This window comes from Haliotis rubra, unplaced genomic scaffold (genome assembly GCF_003918875.1).
Source record: "Haliotis rubra isolate DU_JTF1 unplaced genomic scaffold, ASM391887v1 Scf1032, whole genome shotgun sequence".
NCBI classification, from domain to species: domain Eukaryota; kingdom Metazoa; phylum Mollusca; class Gastropoda; order Lepetellida; family Haliotidae; genus Haliotis; species Haliotis rubra.
In genome coordinates, this window is record NW_025764929.1 from 88,471 (window position 1) to 109,650 (window position 21,180).

Consider the following 21,180-nt stretch of genomic DNA (forward strand, 5'->3'; position numbering starts at 1 on the left):
CCAAGTCCCAGTTCTCCATCCTGTCCATTGTAACACTGCTTCGGCCACCCCCGCTCATGATATAAAGGAGGGCTAAGCCAATCAAAGACCATGGCGGCGCCACCACCACACGGTGACGTCATCGGTGCCACGTCACCACCTTCACGCGCGACCATGACGTCATCGATACCACGTCATCGCTGTCTCGTCGCCTGTATATAAACTCCAGCATGGGTCAGTGAGGGCTATCTTGATGCAACATGGACACAAGAAAAGTGCAAGTCATGCGACCCGCGCCTTACCGGAAAAACTGTGGTAGACGACAATGCTTGCGGTGCAGCCGTACCTTACAATTGAAGACTGATATCAAAATGGAAGAGGCAGCAACAACACCTGCAAAACCGGTACCAACAACGGCAACAGAAGCAGCGGCAGCCCCACCACCACCAACAACAACGGCAGCCACATCGAAAACATTACCAACATGGTCATCAAAATGGCGACTGATTATCTGTCCTACCTGTTTCAAAGCATATCCCTCGAATCGCTTTGATGTCGTCCCAGGAGCTGACTTTTACATATGCCTCTACTGTGGGGAAGGGATCATCAAGAGAGGGCAACAGCAGCACGATGATGTGTGCCCCGGAAAATTTATTTTTCGGGGTCTCCATCTCCTCTGTGAATGTTAACCTGTCCTTTTCACATACCAACGGCCCTTTTCAGGGCCACCCACCTTGCTCGAAAGAAAACCTGAGTGACAAAAGCTTTAACCACACACACACTTCTCAAGCCACGCCATCGTCCCCTCTTGAAAGGCGACCACCCTCCCTCCCTCCCTCTCCTTCCCCTCTCCTTTCCTCTCCTTTCCTTCCTCTCCTTCCCGTCCGCCGCTCGTCCGTTCCGCCATCTTGAAAGGCGTCTACGCTCGCGAGATCCCGCGAGAATCCACGAGATCCCGCGAGATTTCACGCGATCCCACCGGATGGGACGCCATCTTGAAACGCATCCGCCATCTTGGCCCGGAGGTGACGTCATCGTCATGCGCGCACCAACCGGAACCGGACGTGACGTCATCGCGATGCGTACGCACACACCGGAAGCACCGGAACCAGAACCCGAGTGATCTCCCCCTGATGGCGGCACATCCGGTCACCGCCATCTTGATCCAAGATGGTGGCGCCCACGGTGACCGGATGTGCCGCCATCTTGAAAAAGACCCCAGGGAGACATGGTACACTACTCCCCTGTACGTCATGGCCCCGTGGTTACCAAGGTCGTGATCATCACAATAATGAGAGACATTGGGGTACCAGGGAATAGCATAACCCCTGTACGTCATGGACCCCGTGTTACCAATGTCGTGACCATCACAATAATGAGAGACATTGGGGTACCAGGGAATAGCATAGCCTCTGTACGTCATGGACCCCGTGTTACCAATGTCGTGACCATCACACTGAGATACATTCGGGTACCAGGGAATAGCATAACCCTTGTACGTCATGGACCCCGTGTTACCAAGGTCGTGACCATCACAATAATGAGAGTCATTGGGGTACCAGGGAATAGCATAACCCCTGTACGTCATGGACCCCGTGTTACCAATGTCGTGACCATCACAATAATGAGAGACATCGGGGTACCAGGGAATAGCATAACCCCTGTACGTCATGGACCCCGTGTTACCAAGGTCGTGACCATGACAATAATGAGAGACATTGGGGTACCAGGGAATAGCATAACCCCTGTACGTCATGGACCCCGTGTTACCAAGGTCGTGACCATCACAATAATGAGAGACATTGGGGTACCAGGGAATAGCATAACCCCTGTACGTCATGGACCCCGTGTTACCAAGGTCGTGACCATCACAATAATGAGAGACATCGGGGTACCAGGGAATAGTATAACCCCAGACACACATTCCTCCTGGCCGACTCGTTGTTGTATCTGATACTGAGTCCAAACCAGGAATCCGTATATTCAAACAAATACATGCCATATTCCCACCGAAGATCAAGTTTATTCGCATTGTTACCAAGTATTCAAATGGTGTATACAAGAAGCTGTGTCATTAATTTACAAATTGTTCTTGAAGAACGGTCAGTGAAATACTTTTAATACAAGTTATATGCAGTATGTGTCGAATGTCATACATCTTATACTTGTAGCCAAATATTATATTCATTAACTCCAGGCGTTTACAAAACACGTTTCAGTGATCTTGAATATGATTTGAATAAAAGAATATGATCACAAAAATACATCAAAAACTTGTCTATAATTATGATTGAGTCCAGTGATAGTTTCAACATCTTTAATAAATATAAATTATAGTATTACCAAAATAAAAACCTGAAAATATTAAACGTTTGATGAAACGGATAATATTTAAGAACATGCCTGTGTTAGGTTTTTACGGGTAAAATCACCAAATCATTTACACGATAACGCATAGATTAACAGAAAGGTTGTGACATCTATATTTCTGAGGAAAACGTAATCGTATTTTGTAAAATCATAGTGTACAATTATAGCATTTAAAACGTCAAATGAAGGAAGAATTTCTGTTCTCTCCAGCTGACTGGGCTCCGTCTTCAAGTTATTATATCCCAAACTCTACTCGTGAGTCGACCAGGTTGAGCGAGCACGGATATTCCAACTGGCCTGGTTGCACGCACCTCAGGAGCATAAAGCTGAATAAGGTATTCCCCGGGACACTGACGACTCTGTAAGGAGCCCAACTCACAGCTGAAGAATGACTTGCACGTGGCATCCTGCCAGTCGGGGTAGTTGAATGTTGTCACGTTGTTTGGGCATTCGTAGCGCGGGCATGTCGTGTCTATAAATGAACAAAAGCAGCATTGCTCACATCATATCTTAGTGCGAAATGAGTACTGCTTGAAGCGCTCGACAGTAATTCATTAATAGTGCCCTATGCTGGTTGCTGTGCTTCAATACTGTACGACATGTTCGCTTATTAAGTGCTTGTTTTCACGAACTATTCTAGAAGTAATTGTTACGATTATTACACTTACATAGCGACGTGCATCGTGCGTGTGTGTGTGCGTGCGTGTGTGCATGTATGCGTATCGTAGTAGTCCGGGTAAGTCCGGTTTTAAAGTGCTCGCCCACTGAGCTACATGTTAAGCATGAATACTCGACCCAGACACGGCATACAAACTCCAACCAGGCACCACCTTTTAACGTCTTTCAGTAAGACGAGGCAGTGGATCCAACCACCGACCTTCCGCTCCCCGGGCAGACACTCTATCCATTAGACCACGGACGAGGTCACACAAGACTGACTGACTGACTGTATTTGGTTTTACGCCGCTTTTAGCAATATTCCAGCAACATCACAGCGGGGGGACACAAGAAATGGGCTTCACACATTGTACCCATGTGGGGATTCGAACCCGGGTCTTCGGCGTGACGAGCCAACGCTTTAACCACAAGGCTATCCCCACTGCCCGGTCACAGAAGAACCGACTACAACAACTCTTGTCTTCACACACGGTGTACTCATGTTCTGACGAATATCAGTCGAATGTAGAGGCTTAACGCCGCACTCAGAAATATTCCAGCTATATGGCGGCGGTCTGTAAATAATGGGGCCTGGACCAGACAATCCAGTGATCAGTATCATGAATATCGATCTATGCAATTGGGATACGATGGCGTGTCAATCAAATTAGCTAGCCTGACCACCCGATTCCGTTAGTCGCCTCTTGCGACAGGCATTGGTTACTGGAGACGAATCCTAACCCGGATCTTCACGGGTCTCGATTGTAGAGACAAAACCCACAGAATGAAACAACGGCCTATTTTGTACATGTTCATTTTTGAAAAAAAATGGCGGATAAAAATTAAAACTTGTGTCCACACGCATGTACTTGTAGTCATGCAAATGTAATTTAACCACCGAGACCCCACGAATATCTGGGTTAGAACTGACATCCAGCAAGTCTTCTTGTAAGATGCGACTAACGGGATCAACTGGTCAGATTCCAGAGTTTGGTGGAGTAGTATACTGACTGACTGAGTTTAGTTTTACGCCGCTTTTAGCAATATTCCAGCAACATCACGGCGGGGGACACCAGAAATGGGCTTCACACATTGTACCCATGTGGGGATTCGAACCCGGGTCTTCGGCGTGACGAGCCAACGCTTAAACCACTAGGCTACCCCACCGACCCCTGGAGTAGTATAGGTAATGAGAGTACACATGTATACTACTGGTACCGCATGTCATCGTAACCCAGTTGCTTAGATCAACGTTTATTTTGTTATTCCCTGGCTCAGATTATTGACATACAGCCATCATATATCTTATGTAGAGCACAAACACCAAACAAATACCACTAACACAAGTTATACTGTATAGACGCTTTCCCGTGACGAGCAATCACGGGGATGTTAGGTTACAGGAATATTTTACGTACAAGGGATGCAACCTCGCCTTATGTTACTCTGCCATCCGTGACTCCGCTCATATACGTACATGCATTTAGGTATTTACCCACAAGAATATATCTATAACAAGGCAATGAGTATTTAAAACATATACATGTATACACAGAGTGTATAGACTTAATTTATTTATAATAATCAACATTAAGTTTATAATAATCAACATTAAATGACATAAGACTGTTAGATGTCAGGTGAGACAGACGTGGGTAGACCTGCTTCTAAGATGAACTTGTTTGTACCTCCGATTCAGCAATATGACCATGACGTGTAGTTACTCATCCTCGATAATCTCCAGGGTATACGCTACGATAACTCTCCACTATACCCTGGATGCATCCACGGCTTGGGGCGATGATTTTATTACCTCCCTTGGCTGGCTTTTTATCCAATCAGGTGCCTACGCTAGGGTTGAGTGAACCAATCACAACTCACTTTCGCTACTCAAAGTATCTAACCGTTTAAACTTGGTAACACAATTGATGCAGGGGTACTCTGAAAGAAGTAGAAGGAGTTCTTTCATCAGTGAATTTGTCTTTATTTTCTCCCAAAAATCTGTGTGGCACTGCGAACAAACTTTCGCGACTGCGACCACTATCTTTGTTGACACTGGAAGCTCGGTTGTAACGGCGGCTTAGCTGATTTGCTACTGTGAGATTGCGGAGCCAGCCAAGGGAGGTAATAAAATCATCGCCCCAAGCCGGGGATGCATCCAGGGTATAGTGGAGAGTTATCGTAACGTATACCCTGGAGATTATCGAGGATGGTAGTTAGTGTACCCTAGTGCAATGGTGGTTCTTTACCCACGTAAACGTGTTTGTCAAATGCACAGTTGCTATATACATTTTAAAACCGGATGATTAATTAAGATATGTCTGTTGTCTAATAATAATATTTGAACTTACCTCTTCTAATCATGGACTGGACATAAACGTTAATACCCAAATTATAACAAAAACATTCTAAATTGACACGATGACAAATGTTTCTCAAATTTTGACAGGGATATTCTATGTGTCCAGATGAGGCCTGACTGACTGATCGCTTGATTATGTTGTCAGTATTCAATGTTGTCATGGAACCGATGCATAATAAATCTATTTCAGGATAAATAAACAAATGTAAATGTAAACAGTTCAATACGTTGTCATCATGCAGTTATACGGATCACCATCCCTACCAAAAGTTGGGCAGTATGTATACAAGTTGTTAGGGGAATAATATACTACCCAAAACAAGTTAAGGAACACAGAATGTTAAATTCAGACAGAATCGGATGTTCTTTAATTCTTTTGTGTAGTATATATGCGGATAGATAATATATTATGCTTGTCAACATTCGCTCAGAAATCCAAACAAACACGCCTGGAAATAGCAAAACAAACAATCGAACAGTCTTTGAATAGAGAAAACCTTTAGAAAACATATGTTCATTAAACAGCAGTGTGTTTTCCTGTACGGACACCTTGACATGTCAGTGAAGATGGACAACTAGGAGATGCGGATGCATCTGCAGTTAATGGACAAATTGTTTGCTCCTTGTTGGTTCGTCCGAAAGGTTCATGGCCAGTTTCGTCCATAAACATCAAAAACTGAAATGAGTTGAAAATTAATCGTTCCGCTTTGTACACTATCTCTTGTTTACTGTACAGGCATTGGAACACCGATTGATCCTTTTGCTGAATGTGTGAGGACATTCAGTTCTTCGAGAAGAAGCACGGCTTTGAGCTGATTTTCCAAGCAAATGTTGAGCAGCATACACATTACGATGTATTGGTTATATGATGACACTGTATTCGCAGATACTCCTGTGTTATTATTTCCCGGGATTTCGAATGACCCTATGTCACACCGTGTACACGATCTCAGGAAAACATCTGCCTTAGAACCACTCTATCTTCTAGTCGTATCTTCTTTGTCCTATCTTATCCAGATTCCACCTTCCACAGTATCAGGGGCGGTGGGGGTAGTCTAGTGGTTAAAACGTTCACTCATCACCACGAAGGCCCGGGTTCGATTCCCCATATAAGTACAATGTATGAAGCCCATTTTTGGTGTCCCCCGCCGTGATATTGCTGGAGTATTGCTAAAAGCGGCGTACTCGCTCACTCACTCCACAGTGTGTGCTGTGGTCTATTAAGTCTGGATCATTCAAGAATACCTTATCACAAACTGTTGAACTGTTTCTATATTCCCTGCAAGAAACCTTGACACGTCATTGGATGGTTACATGCTTGGTGCTCAGTCTAACGCAAGGGCAGTATACCCAAGAAACCAGGCTATATATCTATATTTAAATGATATTGATAAAACATACATATTAATTAAGGATATTATGTCTGGAAAGGAGACACGTTAAGATGTCTCTAACCAGACAAGGATAAGGAATAAGGATAAGGAAAAATAAAGAAAAGAAAAATATATGATTTTGAACTATTATTAAATATACTGAGGGAAAGAAATAAGAGATCACATGAAAGGACAAGTGTTCCTTTATTTTTCCAAGGCTTCTTCACAAGCTTTGTATTGCATAGCTTGAAGAAACCTGGAAAAAAAGGGAACACTTGTGCTTTCATGTGATCACTTATTTTTGCCCCCCAGTATATTTAAGAAAATAAAGATTCAAATATTTTCCTTCTCCTGCGGTGTGTTCTGAATGCACAAACGGCTCAAGAAACTGACACTTGTATTTATATGTTTTTTGTTAAAATGTTTCATTATTTTACAGACCGTAATTTGAAATATTATTTGCCTGTTATGAAATAGAGACTGCGCTGGTGCACTCTTAACAAACACAAAGAGCTGACGTTGCTTGGATGTTAGTCTTTTAAAAACCGTTGCCAGTTGCCATGTGGACTAATAATCTTTTACATTTTACAACTTGGCGTTTTACGTGACACGAATCGACCATGGATTTGGTCACTCGATGAATTATGGCGTGTTTTCATTGACACACACAGAACGATTACTGACGCGCCGGTGTGTGGAGAGCAATTTCCAGGTTAGGATGACAAACTAAACTAGATTAGTATCAGTGCGCACCTCAACTAGATCCCTTCTCAATATCTTTTGCATTTCTTGCGCACATATCGCAAACGCGAAACGATTCCGGAACCAGTTTAGTGTAATGGCGTGCGCATGACAGCAGAGACCATATAATAGATTATTATATTATATGGTCTCTGATGACGAAAATTCGGATACGTAGCAGTGGGAGAAGCGGGAGTTGTTAGCAGAACAGGGAAATTAAGTGTACTATACCTTCTAACATAGATTCTATCTACAACTACGGAGGGGGTGATTGTAAGGGTTACGCTATGCATGGAATCATATTAAAACCATGACCGGAAGCTCTAATTGTGCCCTTGACCTAGGGTCATCTCACGTGACCTTGGCAGAAGACCCCCGTGAAGCTGCTAGGGCAATCACAGAAGACATTGTTGGTAGGGGTCACTCGGCATCTCCCGCCGTTTTGACATGGACTGTCCTGACAGGCGTCTAGTTCTGTGTACACACGGGGGGCAGGTCATGGGCAACACGACATGTCATGTCATTACTCAAAAGATAAATATACTAGTAATTATAATGAAACACAACGGAAAGGAGAAGATACATGAAAACCAATATGAAAACAGTCGGACAAAATAAAGAGAAAAATATTGTAATAAAAATTCATATTCGAGATGCGGATGTAAAATACTTTACAATCAACTTTTCAAGAACCATGCAGAAAGTCATGCTTGTTTAACTGAAACAAAGTATGAAACATGCTATATAGAGAGAAACCCTGTCAATCCGGACGGGACAATTTCTGGTGAATTTTCCGGATTCTTGATTTGTGGATAAATGTTTCAAGGTTATGTCGTCCAACACTAACTGTTGGAGTTTCCGCATTCACGGGGTGTCCTGACAGGGTTTCAGAGTATTGCATTACAAAGAAACAATATTGATGAAAGAATTGGTCAAGGGGATATGAACTTGAAGTAGTGATGGTTGGTGATAAGCAGATGCAAAAGAGTGAATAAAGAAGAAAAGTAATACATATATGTCAAAATGATATAAATATACATTCCTGAAAATGTAAATATAAAGTTTCCATTACTGACAGTGTTGTGAATGTTCTAACGTGCAGTTACAAAAAGGTAGACTGACGGACAAAAGAAAGTATACAGTGGATTTGAGTGAAATATTACAACCGTTATAAAAATAATCGCCAAAAAACTGAAAGCGTACTGTAGAAAACGCACCCTTGATAACTGCGTTACATACATCGAATACACATTTCCTATTTGTTCCATATTGAGTCAACATCAAACATTGGTGTATTCTTCGCAAACAGTTAATGCTACCAATTCTCAATTCAGTTAACAATTTTTAAAGGAAACATTTAGAGAAATGGCACATATTAGCAAGTGTATTTGATAGAGGTTTGTTGATGAGGTTAAAACTGCCATTTCTCATAGATACACAAGAAAAATCACTTTATGTATGTGACTAAATAAATAACGAAAAGATGTTGTACGATTCATGCACATGTCCGTTAAAACGTCGTAATGGACATATTGCCATGCTCATTCTGGCAGTGCTTGCGTCTATTACATGCATTGTCTCATGCAAATGGTTGACGAACATGCATTGATCGATTGTTGAAAGAAACGAGAAGGAAATACACTTGATGAAGACTTACTGAGAGCGCAGTCATTTCCTCCGTAGTTGTCTCTGCACGTGCAGCTGTAGCCCAACCGGTTACTTACGCACGTGCCGCCATTTTGGCACGGATTCGGGTCACACACTGTACACACACAAACGTTCACTTTTCAAAATAGAGTTCAAATAGAGTCATTATCATTAAGAGAAATATTCTTGTCAAATTGAATTTTGTTTGTTTGTTGTTTAACGCCGCACTCAGCAATATACCAACTATATGGCGGCGGTCTGTAAATAATCGAGTCTGGACCAGACAATCCAGTGTCCAGACCGCATGACTGAAGATAATCTGAACCAGGAAGTAGATTGACAAGTCTCTATACATCAGTGCATGGTTTCCGGTATTTAATGTTCAGTTGTTTAGACAATTTCCGAGTGCAACATCAGTACTAGCTTGATGCTCTCGTATAATCTCCAAACGTACGTTCTATCTGAATTGTGTTACGTCGAGTGTCTTTCTCAACAGTGTATTTTACATGCTTATGCCAACAGTACGTTCGATGAAGCTTATAAGAAGCTATTTCAGAAGTTTTCATCTACGATAATGCGTATGATATATCCAATAAGAAACGTGTAATATTTAAATGCTGTGGTATAATATTGTGTACGAAAGTTAGTTATGCGTATCAAACCACCTCGTTTCCTACCCTGATTATGAAGTATTCACCACCCTAGAAAACATAACACGGCAGTGTTTACCTATAATCCAAGAACAACGAAAGCATAACAAGATCCAAATGAAACAAGTACGTGAATCGAGCTGCACTTACATCCTTGTGGCGGGGCACACATAGGGGTCTGGTCCGGCCAGTTGCACACGTTGTGCACCTCGTCAAAGTACAGCCCGCGCGGACATCTCTTCTGATACCAGCGTTCATGGGCACACTGGCAGAACAGGTTACAGTCGCCCGGGTCACGCCGGAACTTCCCGCTCCTGCACTTTTTACCAAGGTCACTGCACAACCCGGAAGTCATCTCGACCAGAACAGAAACTGGAAAGAAGGACATGGCAAGGAATGAAACTGTGTCTGTGTATTGAGAACGAACAAACTGTGCCCTGCGAAAAGTAACCAAACTGTGCTGCGTATTGAGACCAAACTGTGCTGCGTATTGAGACCAAACTGTGCTGCGTATTGAGAATATACTGTGTCCTGGGTATTGAGACCAAACTGTGCTGCGTATTGAGACCAAACTGTGCTGCGTATTGAGACCAAACTGTGCTGCGTATTGAGACCAAACTGTGCTGCGCATTGAGAATAACTGTCCTGCGTATTGGGTATCCAAACTGTGCTGCGTATTGAGAACAAACTGCTTGAATTTTCAAACTGTGCCCTGTGTATAAAAACTAAACTGTGCCGTGCGAATTTATACCAACTGCGCCCTGTATATAAAAATAAACTGTGTCCTGCGTATTGTGCCTGCATTGAGACCAAACTGTGCCTGCGTATTGATTGAAAACAAACTGTGCATAGAGTATTTTTTTCTAAATTACAATACAAACTATATTATATATTACTTATCATTGCTGGTATCCTGGCTCAGATACAGCCTTCTTATCAATGAGATGACATGCATCTTATCTTGACTTGTATATGTTACAGGGAATGTGTGAAACCAGGGATTTCACGTAATCCCTAAAAGAGTCAGTGATTTCATGAAATCCCTGTGACCCCCAAGGATTTCATGATTCCCTCAAGGGATTTCATGAAATTACTGATTTTCATGTATTCATTCCCTATCAAATTTTAATGTTTGTAGACTTTCTGTTGAGTCTCAATCCCAAAGTCTTATCTGAGGACAGTTTTGGCATCACACTCACGGCTTTACTGTTTGCATCTCATATTGTTAGGATGACTTTAATAATGTGTCGTTGGGTGTTGATATAACGATATCAAATGACATCTGTATGATTATCAATATTCCTGTTTGTAGTTTCAAAAGTGACATTAGAGGTTGTTTATCGCGGCACCGATTTCCTTTATAAATGGAAACAGGACAATATTTACAAAAGTGACAGAGGTTGTTTACCTGGAAACAGGACCTTTTACAAGTTTGTTTACCTGGGGAGGTAATAAGTTACACACGTACTGTACTTTAATGTTGGATTTTTGCAGTGATTTTTATGTTAATTGTAATGTCTCGCTCTATGAGAAAAGCACTAGCTGTGTTTAGATGTGCGGTAGCGCCGCTTAGAATCGAAACTCTAAAGATTTTATTGAAGATGAGTGTCATGTTTTATTGCATTGTCCTTAGTATGCTGATGAGCGATTGCAACTTTTATCTAAATGTACAAGTCTTTTAGATGTTTTTAAAAAAAATCTGGGTATGTTGAAAAAGTTAGTTTTTTTCTAGCTTGTCCAGGTGTATCGTTTTTATCTGTCAAAACCTGCCTTAATATTCTGAAAAAGCGTACTGCAAATTTGTATATACGTGTATCTTCTTAATGTAACTTGTAACCTTATTATTGCATCTTTAATATTCATATATTATACTCTGTATATTGTGGCACAAGTATCTCTCATAATTCCGTACGGAATGACTCAACATTTTACTGTGATATAGCATTAAAAAATTTAGCGAGGTTTTTCAAACATTTTCTTTTCTGTATTGAATATAGACGTTTAAGTTTAAACAGACCAGGCTATTCATAGAAATAACTTGGAACATACATCATCCCGCTTTGGGATATGGGTTTGGGAAGGAAAAGGTATTTTTCAAAGCACATATTTCATGTTTGTCCTCAGCGTCTTCTTTCTACGAATGATGTGACAATGGACAAAGAACTGTTTCTCCACACAGCTGTGTGGAATTGTGGTGGTCAGGGTTTCCAGAAATGTAACTGTGGTCCTAACCAATGTAAATCGATACGTTGTAAATGTTTTAAAGTGCTACTGAAGTGTAATAGCTTGTATGATAACAGTCTACCTTGTCCAAACAAATGGATTTTATCAGGAAATACTCTGTTCTCGCATTATTCATTTGGTGCTCTCTATTTCAATAAAGGCTTACAGGGATTTCATGAAATCCCTGAGCTAATATTTCAGTAATTTCATGAAATCCCTGGAAATTTTAGGGAATACATGAAATCCCTGGGGGTCACAGGGATTTCATGAAATCACTGACTCTTTCAGGGTCAGTGATCCCTGGTTTCACACATTCCCTGTAACATATATACATGTTGTCACTTTGTCATTAATGCACGTAGTAACATACTGAATCTATCGATATCCATAATTTAAATCTGTATGGTACCGTCAGCTAACACACTGCAATAAAATGTTACCACCATTAGGGTATGGCATTGGCGGATCCGGGGGTGGGGTGGGGTGTTCAGGGGGTTTCGCCCCCTGAAAATGACTTAAGACCACATTGAAGATTTGTTTTGCGTTGGCGGAGCCAATGGGGGGGGGGATCAGGGGGTTCGATCCCCCTGACCCCCCGCCCCTTTCAAAATTCCTGGATCCGCCCATGTATGGTACGTATTAGCCGATATAGACTAACAACTAGTCTCTGAAATGAACATATTTTTCTGAAAAAAGTTCATAGTAAAAAATAAAAAAATATAATGAAAAGGAGCCCTGAGACTTTCTTCATTTTCAGCTGAGGAAATCTAGACTTGCCACATTTCTAGACTTGTGTGGGCTTTCTGGGATATATTTGCTTCAGGGTCTGTACGTCAGACTATAGCCGATACTGACCTGCAACCAATGTCGTTGTATCTAGAACTGATTGTATTGGTTGCGACAGACACTCACTTTCCGTGATTCATCCATAAAATGTTCACAGTTGTGTTGCAATTTACTTCCGCACTCTCCCTCATTCAGTCACTCACTCACTCACTCACTCGTGGTCTTGTCTCGTTATGATGTTTTATGCATGCGGTTATCAATGACAGTTGGAAGTATATGAAATTTATTGTCAACATCAATAGTTGGGTCTGAAGGCAATAGGAATAATAATGGAAATAATACAAACGTAAATTTAAACATGCTTTCAAACTTAGGAAAGATCGTAAGACTGTATTGGTAAATATTATTGTTGTAGGCACCACACAACACCACACCACACCACACACACACCACACCACACACCACACACACCACACCACACCACACCACACCACACCACACCACACCCCTTCTCCATACTCCTTCGCCCCTGACAATGTGTCCATTACACTCGAAGCACATCTACTAGAACACGGCAAGAGCCGTTGTACCATCGCCCCTCTCAACTCCCTACAAACTGGCATGTATTGACCGTGCCCCTGCACATATTTACATGTCACTGTACAGTATGTGCGACCCTCGCGACGCTTGTGGCTTCAGGCCGTTGCGGATGGCGGTTTGCACGGTGTTGTTGTGAAGGCTTCACTGCACATTTAGAAAGGTCAAAGTAAGTGAGAAATTTCGCACATAGGAATTGTCAGTAGAGTAACTCCCAGAGTTGGATCAGGGGTCGGAATATTGACCCTCTTTACACACGCCATCCCCCTGCAGACTAGGAAGCATTGGACTGACTGACTGACTGACTGAGTTTAGTTTTACGCCGCTTTTAGCAATATTCCAGCAATATCACGGCGGGGGACATCAGAAATGGGCTTAACACATTGTGCCCATGTGGGGAATCGAACCCGGGTCTTCGGCGTGACGAGCCAACGCTTTAACCACTAGGCTACCCCACCGCCCAGGATGCATTGTATGTCACTAGGATGCATTGTAGTGAATGAAAAAAGCCAAATCAGATGCATATGGATGCATTGCGTATGTAGCTTCAACAGTGCATGGAACAATATCAAATCAAACTGTGCTATGATTAGGGGTGACTATTGAGGGGGACACAAATATTGCGATAGCGATAGTCTATGGCAACATACTATTGCGACCAATTATTGCAATACTATTGCAATAGTTTTTTCTTCTTGAATTGTCTCATTTGAAGTCATTTCCCAAATGTACGTATAGTTTATTTGAAATACAAACAGGTTAAAGTGTAGTTTCAGTCAATTTAATAGCTGACAAGAAACTTGAAACCCAGATCAGGTAAACAGTTAAAACATAAACTCAATGAAGCTGCAAGTCTGCACTCTAAATCAAAGTGAACGAATCTGCTACTTCCTGTAATTTGCGCTGGACATTTATCATCGGAAGTCAATTACTAAACTATCGATAGTCACACATACTATCGATAGTTTTTCGTTTCTACCATCGATTAATTGGAGACTCAACAATTGCAATGCATCGATAGTTCGATCATCGATAGTTCGATCATCGATAGTTCGATCATCGATAGTTCGATCATCGATAGTTCGATGCATCGTTACAGCCCTAGCTATGATATAAAATATTGTTTTCTTTTTCTTTTGAAATTGCATTCTCCATGACGGACTGGGGAGCGAGGATGGCTGTGTGTCCAAATGGCCCACCCTAACGCAATGCTTAACTTATGACCAGGTGCATACATGGTATCTGACGTTTTGGCAATATAACGCTGTGTTCAGAGGACAGCGCAGTGTGTATTTCTGTCGATTGTAAATAAAGCTGAAGATGCGTCAGATCAAAATAACAACATATCTGAGCTGGAAGTTACATTCATTCTCCTCCACGAATAACGTCTACTGCATATTATATGTGGGCAGTGTTCAGAACAAACAACGTTTCTCACCACAGTTCACCCGGAATAAGGGGCGGTGGGGTAGCCTAGTGGTTAAAGCGTTGGCTCGTCACGCCGAAGACCCGGGTTCGAATCCCCACATGGGTACAATGTGTGAAGCCCATTTCTGGTGTGTCCCGCCGTGATGTTGCTGGAATATTGCTAAAAGCGGCGTAAAACTAAACTCAGTCAGTCAGTCAGTCACCCGGAATAACGGGCACACCCCTATGAAGCTGGGCAATATATGATATACAGTCCTATTTAGTTTAGCAAAGGTGGAACAGTTGACCAGGCCTCTCAAATCGCTGTGTTGCGTTGCTTCAAATTTAGGCATGCCAGAATTCTGTGATACTGGGTTTGAATTCAAGCCGTGAGACACTGGCGACAAGACAGAGACAGCCATTAAACGTGGGCGCAAGGGTATCATGTTGTGAATTCCGTCACCATTAATTATTAACCTCCATACCCGAACCATCAACACCACCCGTCAGTCTGTAGGTAGATGGATACAATTAACTAGCACTGCGCCGCACACATACCATTGTATTCAGTACTTACACTTTCACTGAAGGTTTGAAACAGTAAATGAACAAGTAGGATTAGGATGTGCAGCTGTGTACACTTCTATTACTAGATTCCGAATTATAATCACGAACCTGCACATATATGCACGCTGATTTGTATGCATCGTGAGATACCTATACACAAGAGCGCAAAACAAAAGAGGATACTGTTAACGAAAGTCGTGTTAAGCCGGCGGGGGACCAGAGCTGTGTCCTTTAAGAACATGGCGTTTTTCTGCTCTTGCTTCAACATGTATGCAAACATGCATTAACCTGTATAACGCCACTATGCCTGGCATGTCCCCGTACTTCCATCACTGTAGGGCTCCTGTGACCGTGGCTCGCTATGCTTCGTGCATTGCTGTCATGTGAGCAAGTATGGATTTCGCCGTGTGTATCGTTATTACAAGATATATGTAGAGAGAAATATGGAGGGAAATATGAAGTGTAATGCACGTGATCATTTTTCTCAGTATCTAGACAGTGCTATCAAAAACATAAAACACTTACAAATCTTCACATGGAAACAAATAATTTTCCAAAATCGTTTTCCGTATTAATTCTAACTGAGCAATTTCTTTCTGATATTGAAATGCAGATGACGAAAGTGACATGACCTGATTCCGCTACTGTATCATACCGTTCTCTGCTTCCTTGTAAGACTTAGTACACTGCCGACCAGCGGAGGCACATACATCGACCTCTTGTACTTGCTTCAACCTTCCAACAGGTACCGGATGCCCATGGTCGTTTATCAGATTGATATGAAGGTGAACGTTTATCAGATTGATATGAAGGTGAACGTTTATCAGATTGATATGAAGGTGAACGTTTATCAGAATGACATGAATGTGCACGTTTATCAGAATGATATGAATGTGTACGTTTATCAGAATGATATGAATGTGTACGTTTATCAGAATGATATGAATGTGTACGTTTATCAGAATGATATGAATGTGTACGTTTATCAGAATGATATGAATGTGTACGTTTATCAGAATGATATGAATGTGTACGTTTATCAGAATGATATGAATGTGCACGTTTATCAGAATGATATGAATGTGCACGTTTATCAGAATGATATGAATGTGTACGTTTATCAGAATGATATGAATGTGCACGTTTATCAGAATGATATGAATGTGTACGTTTATCAGAATGACATGAATGTGTACGTTTATCAGAATGATATGAATGTGTACGTTTATCAGAATGATATGAATGTGCACGTTTATCAGAATGATATGAATGTGCACGTTTATCAGAATGATATGAATGTGCACGTTTATCAGAATGATATGAATGTGTACGTTTATCAGAATGATATGAATGTGCACGTTTATCAGAATGATATGAATGTGTACGTTTATCAGAATGATATGAATGTGTACGTTTATCAGAATGATATGAATGTGTACGTTTATCAGAATGATATGAATGTGTACGTTTATCAGAATGATATGAATGTGTACGTTTATCAGAATGACATGAATGTGCACGTTTATCAGAATGATATGAATGTGCACGTTTATCAGAATGATATGAATGTGCACGTTTATCAGAATGATATGAATGTGCACGTTTATCAGAATGATATGAATGTGCACGTTTATCAGAATGATATGAATGTGCACGTTTATCAGAATGATATGAATGTGCACGTTTATCAGAATGATATGAATGTGTACGTTTATCAGAATGATATGAATGTGTACCTTTATCAGAATGCCATGAATGTGTACGTTTATCAGAATGATATGAATGTGTACGTTTATCAGAATGATATGAATGTGCACGTTTATCAGAATGATATGAATGTGCATGTTTATCAGATCGATATGAATGTGCACGTTTATCAGAATGATATGAAATGTACGTTTATCAGAATGACATGAATGTGCACGTTTATCAGAATGATATGAATGTGTACGTTTATCAGATTGATATGAATGTGCACGTTTATCAGAATGATATGAATGTGTACGTTTATCAGAATGACATGAATGTGCATGTTTACCAGAATGACATGAATGTGCATGCGTTTACCAGAATGCCATGAATGTGTACGTTTATCAGATTGATATGAATGTGTACGTTTATCAGAATGATATGAATGTGTACCTTTATCAGAATGATATGAATGTGCACGTTTATCAGAATGATATGAATGTGTACGTTTATCAGAATGACATGAATGTGCATGTTTACCAGAATGCCATGAATGTGTACGTTTATCAGAATGACATGAATGTGCACGTTTATCAGAATGCCATGAATGTGTACGTTTATCAGAATGATATGAATGTGTACGTTTATCAGAATGATATGAATGTGTACGTTTATCAGAATGATATGAATGTGTACGTTTATCAGAATGATATGAATGTGCACGTTTATCAGAATGATATGAATGTACGTTTATCAGAATGATATGAATGTGTACGTTTATCAGAATGATATGAATGTGTACGTTTATCAGAATGATATGAATGTGCACGTTTATCAGAATGATATGAATGTGCATGTTTATCAGAATGATTTGAATGAGCACGTTTATCAGAATGATATGAATGTGTACGTTTATCAGAATGACACGAATGTGCACGTTTATCAGAATGATATGAATGTGTACGTTTATCAGAATGATATGAATGTGTACCTTTATCAGAATGATATGAATGTGTACGTTTATCAGAATGATATGAATGTGCACGTTTATCAGAATGATATGAATGTGCACGTTTATCAGAATGATATGAAATGTACGTTTATCAGAATGATATGAATGTGTACGTTTATCAGAATGATATGAATGTGTACGTTTATCAGAATGATATGAATGTGCACGTTTATCAGAATGATATGAATGTGTACGTTTATCAGAATGATATGAATGTGCACGTTTATCAGAATGATATGAATGTGTACGTTTATCAGAATGATATGAATGTGTACGTTTATCAGAATGACATGAATGTGTACGTTTATCAGAATGATATGAATGTGCACGTTTATCAGAATGATATGAATGTGCACGTTTATCAGAATGATATGAATGTGTACGTTTATCAGAATGATATGAATGTGCACGTTTATCAGAATGATATGAATGTGCACGTTTATCAGAATGATATGAATGTGAACGTTTATCAGGAAGAATGATATGAATGTGCACGTTTATCAGAATGATATGAATGTGTACGTTTATCAGAATGATATGAATGTGTACCTTTATCAGAATGCCATGAATGTGTACGTTTATCAGAATGATATGAATGTGTACGTTTATCAGAATGATATGAATGTGCACGTTTATCAGAATGATATGAATGTGCATGTTTACCAGATCGATATGAATGTGCACGTTTATCAGAATGATATGAATGTGTACGTTTATCAGAATGACATGAATGTGTACGTTTATCAGAATGATATGAATGTGTACGTTTATCAGATTGATATGAATGTGCACGTTTATCAGAATGATATGAATGTGTACGTTTATCAGAATGACATGAATGTGCACGTTTATCAGAATGCCATGAATGTGTACGTTTATAAGAATGATATGAATGTGCATGTTTACCAGATCGATATGAATGTGTACGTTTATCAGATTGATATGAATGTGTACGTTTATCAGAATGATATGAATGTGAACGTTTATCAGAATGATATGAATGTGTACGTTTATCAGAATGACATGAATGTGCACGTTTATCAGAATGATATGAATGTGTGTACGTTTATCAGAATGATATGATGTGTACGTTTATCAGAATGATATGAATGTGTACGTTTATCAGAATGATATGAAGGTGAACGTTTATCAGAATGACATGAATGTGCATGTTTACCAGATCGATATGAATGTGTACGTTTATCAGAATGATATGAATGTGTACGTTTATCAGAAGAATGATATGAATGTGTACGTTTATCAGAATGACATGAATGTGCACGTTTATCAGAATGATATCAATGTGAACGTTTATCAGAATGATATGAATGTGCACGTTTATCAGAATAACATGAATGTGTACGTTTATCAGAATGATATGAATGTGCACGTTTATCAGAATGATATGAATGTGCACGTTTATCAGAATGATATGAATGTGTACGTTTATCAGATTGATATGAATGTGTACGTTTATCAGAATGATATGAATGTGTACGTTTATCAGAATGACATGAATATGCACGTTTATCAGAATGACATGAATGTGTACGTTTATCAGAATGACATGAATGTGCACGTTTATCAGAATAACATGAATGTGTACGTTTATCAGAATGATATGAATGTGCACGTTTATCAGAATGATATGAATGTGCACGTTTATCAGAATGATATGAATGTGTACGTTTATCAGATTGATATGAATGTGTACGTTTATCAGAATGATATGAATGTGCACGTTTATCAGATTGATATGAATGTGTACGTTTATCAGAATGATATGAATGTGTACGTTTATCAGAATGATATGAATGTGCATGTTTACCAGATCGATATGAATGTGTACGTTTATCAGAATGATATGAATGTGTACGTTTATCAGAATGATATGAATGTGTACGTTTATCAGAATGATATGAATGTGTACGTTTATCAGAATGACATGAATGTGTACGTTTATCAGAATGATATGAATGTGCATGTTTACCAGATCGATATGAATGTGTACGTTTATCAGAATGATATGAATGTGTACGTTTATCAGAATGATATGAATGTGTACGTTTATCAGAATGACATGAATGTGTACGTTTATCAGAATGATATGAATGTGTACGTTTATCAGAATGACATGAATGTGTACGTTTATCAGAATGACATGAATGTGTACGTTTATCAGAATGACACGAATGTGCACGTTTATCAGAATGATATGAATGTGCATGTTTACCAGATCGATATGAATGTGTACGTTTATCAGAATGATATAAATGTGAACGTTTATCAGAATGATATAAATGTGCGTTTATCAGAATGATATAAATGTGCACGTTTATCAGAATAACATGAATGTGTACGTTTATCAGAATGATATGAATGTGCACGTTTATCAGAATGATATGAATGTGTACGTTTATCAGAATGATATGAATGTGTACGTTTATCAGATTGATATGAATGTGTACGTTTATCAGAATGACATGAATGTGCACGTTTATCAGAATGCCATGAATGTGTACGTTTATCAGAATGATATGAATGTGCACGTTTATCAGATTGACATGAATGTGTACGTTTATCAGAATGATATGAATGTGTACGTTTATCAGATTGATATGAAGGTAAACGTTTATCAGAATGATATGAATGTGCACGTTTATCAGAATGATATGAATGTGCACGTTTATCAGAATGATATGAATGTGTACGTTTATCAGAATGATATGAATGTGTACGTTTATCAGAATGATATGAATGTGTACGTTCGTCAGAATGATATGAATGTGTACGTTTGTCAGAATGATATGAATGTGTACGTTTATCAGATTGATATGAATGTACGTTCGTCAGAATGATATGAATGTGCACGTTTATCAGAATGATATGAATGTGTACGTTTATCAGAATGATATGAATGTGTACGTTTGTCAGAATGATATGAATGTGTACGTTTATCAGATTGATATGAATGTGTACGTTCGTCAGAATGATATGAATGTGTACGTTTGTCAGAATGATATGAATGTGTACGTTTATCAGAATGATATGAATGTGCACGTTTATCAGAATGATATGAATGTGTACGTTTATCAGAATGACATGAATGTGCACGTTTAT

The 21,180-nt window shown here is 39.8% G+C and overlaps 1 protein-coding gene across 2 annotated transcripts in view; it reads right to left on the minus strand.

Moving 5' to 3' along the window:
• Positions 1-1,982: 1,982 nt before the first annotated feature.
• The window catches only part of LOC124273074 (delta-like protein B), a 31,494-nt gene continuing 12,296 nt past the window's right edge, over positions 1,983-21,180 (minus strand). The window contains exons 2-5 of one of the 2 annotated variants that reach the window (XM_046708289.1): positions 9,930-10,151; positions 9,140-9,244; positions 7,843-7,956; positions 1,983-2,821 (exon numbers count right to left, since the gene is read on the minus strand). In XM_046708289.1, the coding sequence (XP_046564245.1) occupies positions 2,577-2,821; positions 7,843-7,956; positions 9,140-9,244; positions 9,930-10,151 (686 nt within the window). In that variant the 3' untranslated portion in view covers positions 1,983-2,576. The remainder of the gene's footprint in view (positions 2,822-7,842; positions 7,957-9,139; positions 9,245-9,929; positions 10,152-21,180) is intronic. The other variant, XM_046708297.1, reaches the window with a different exon arrangement.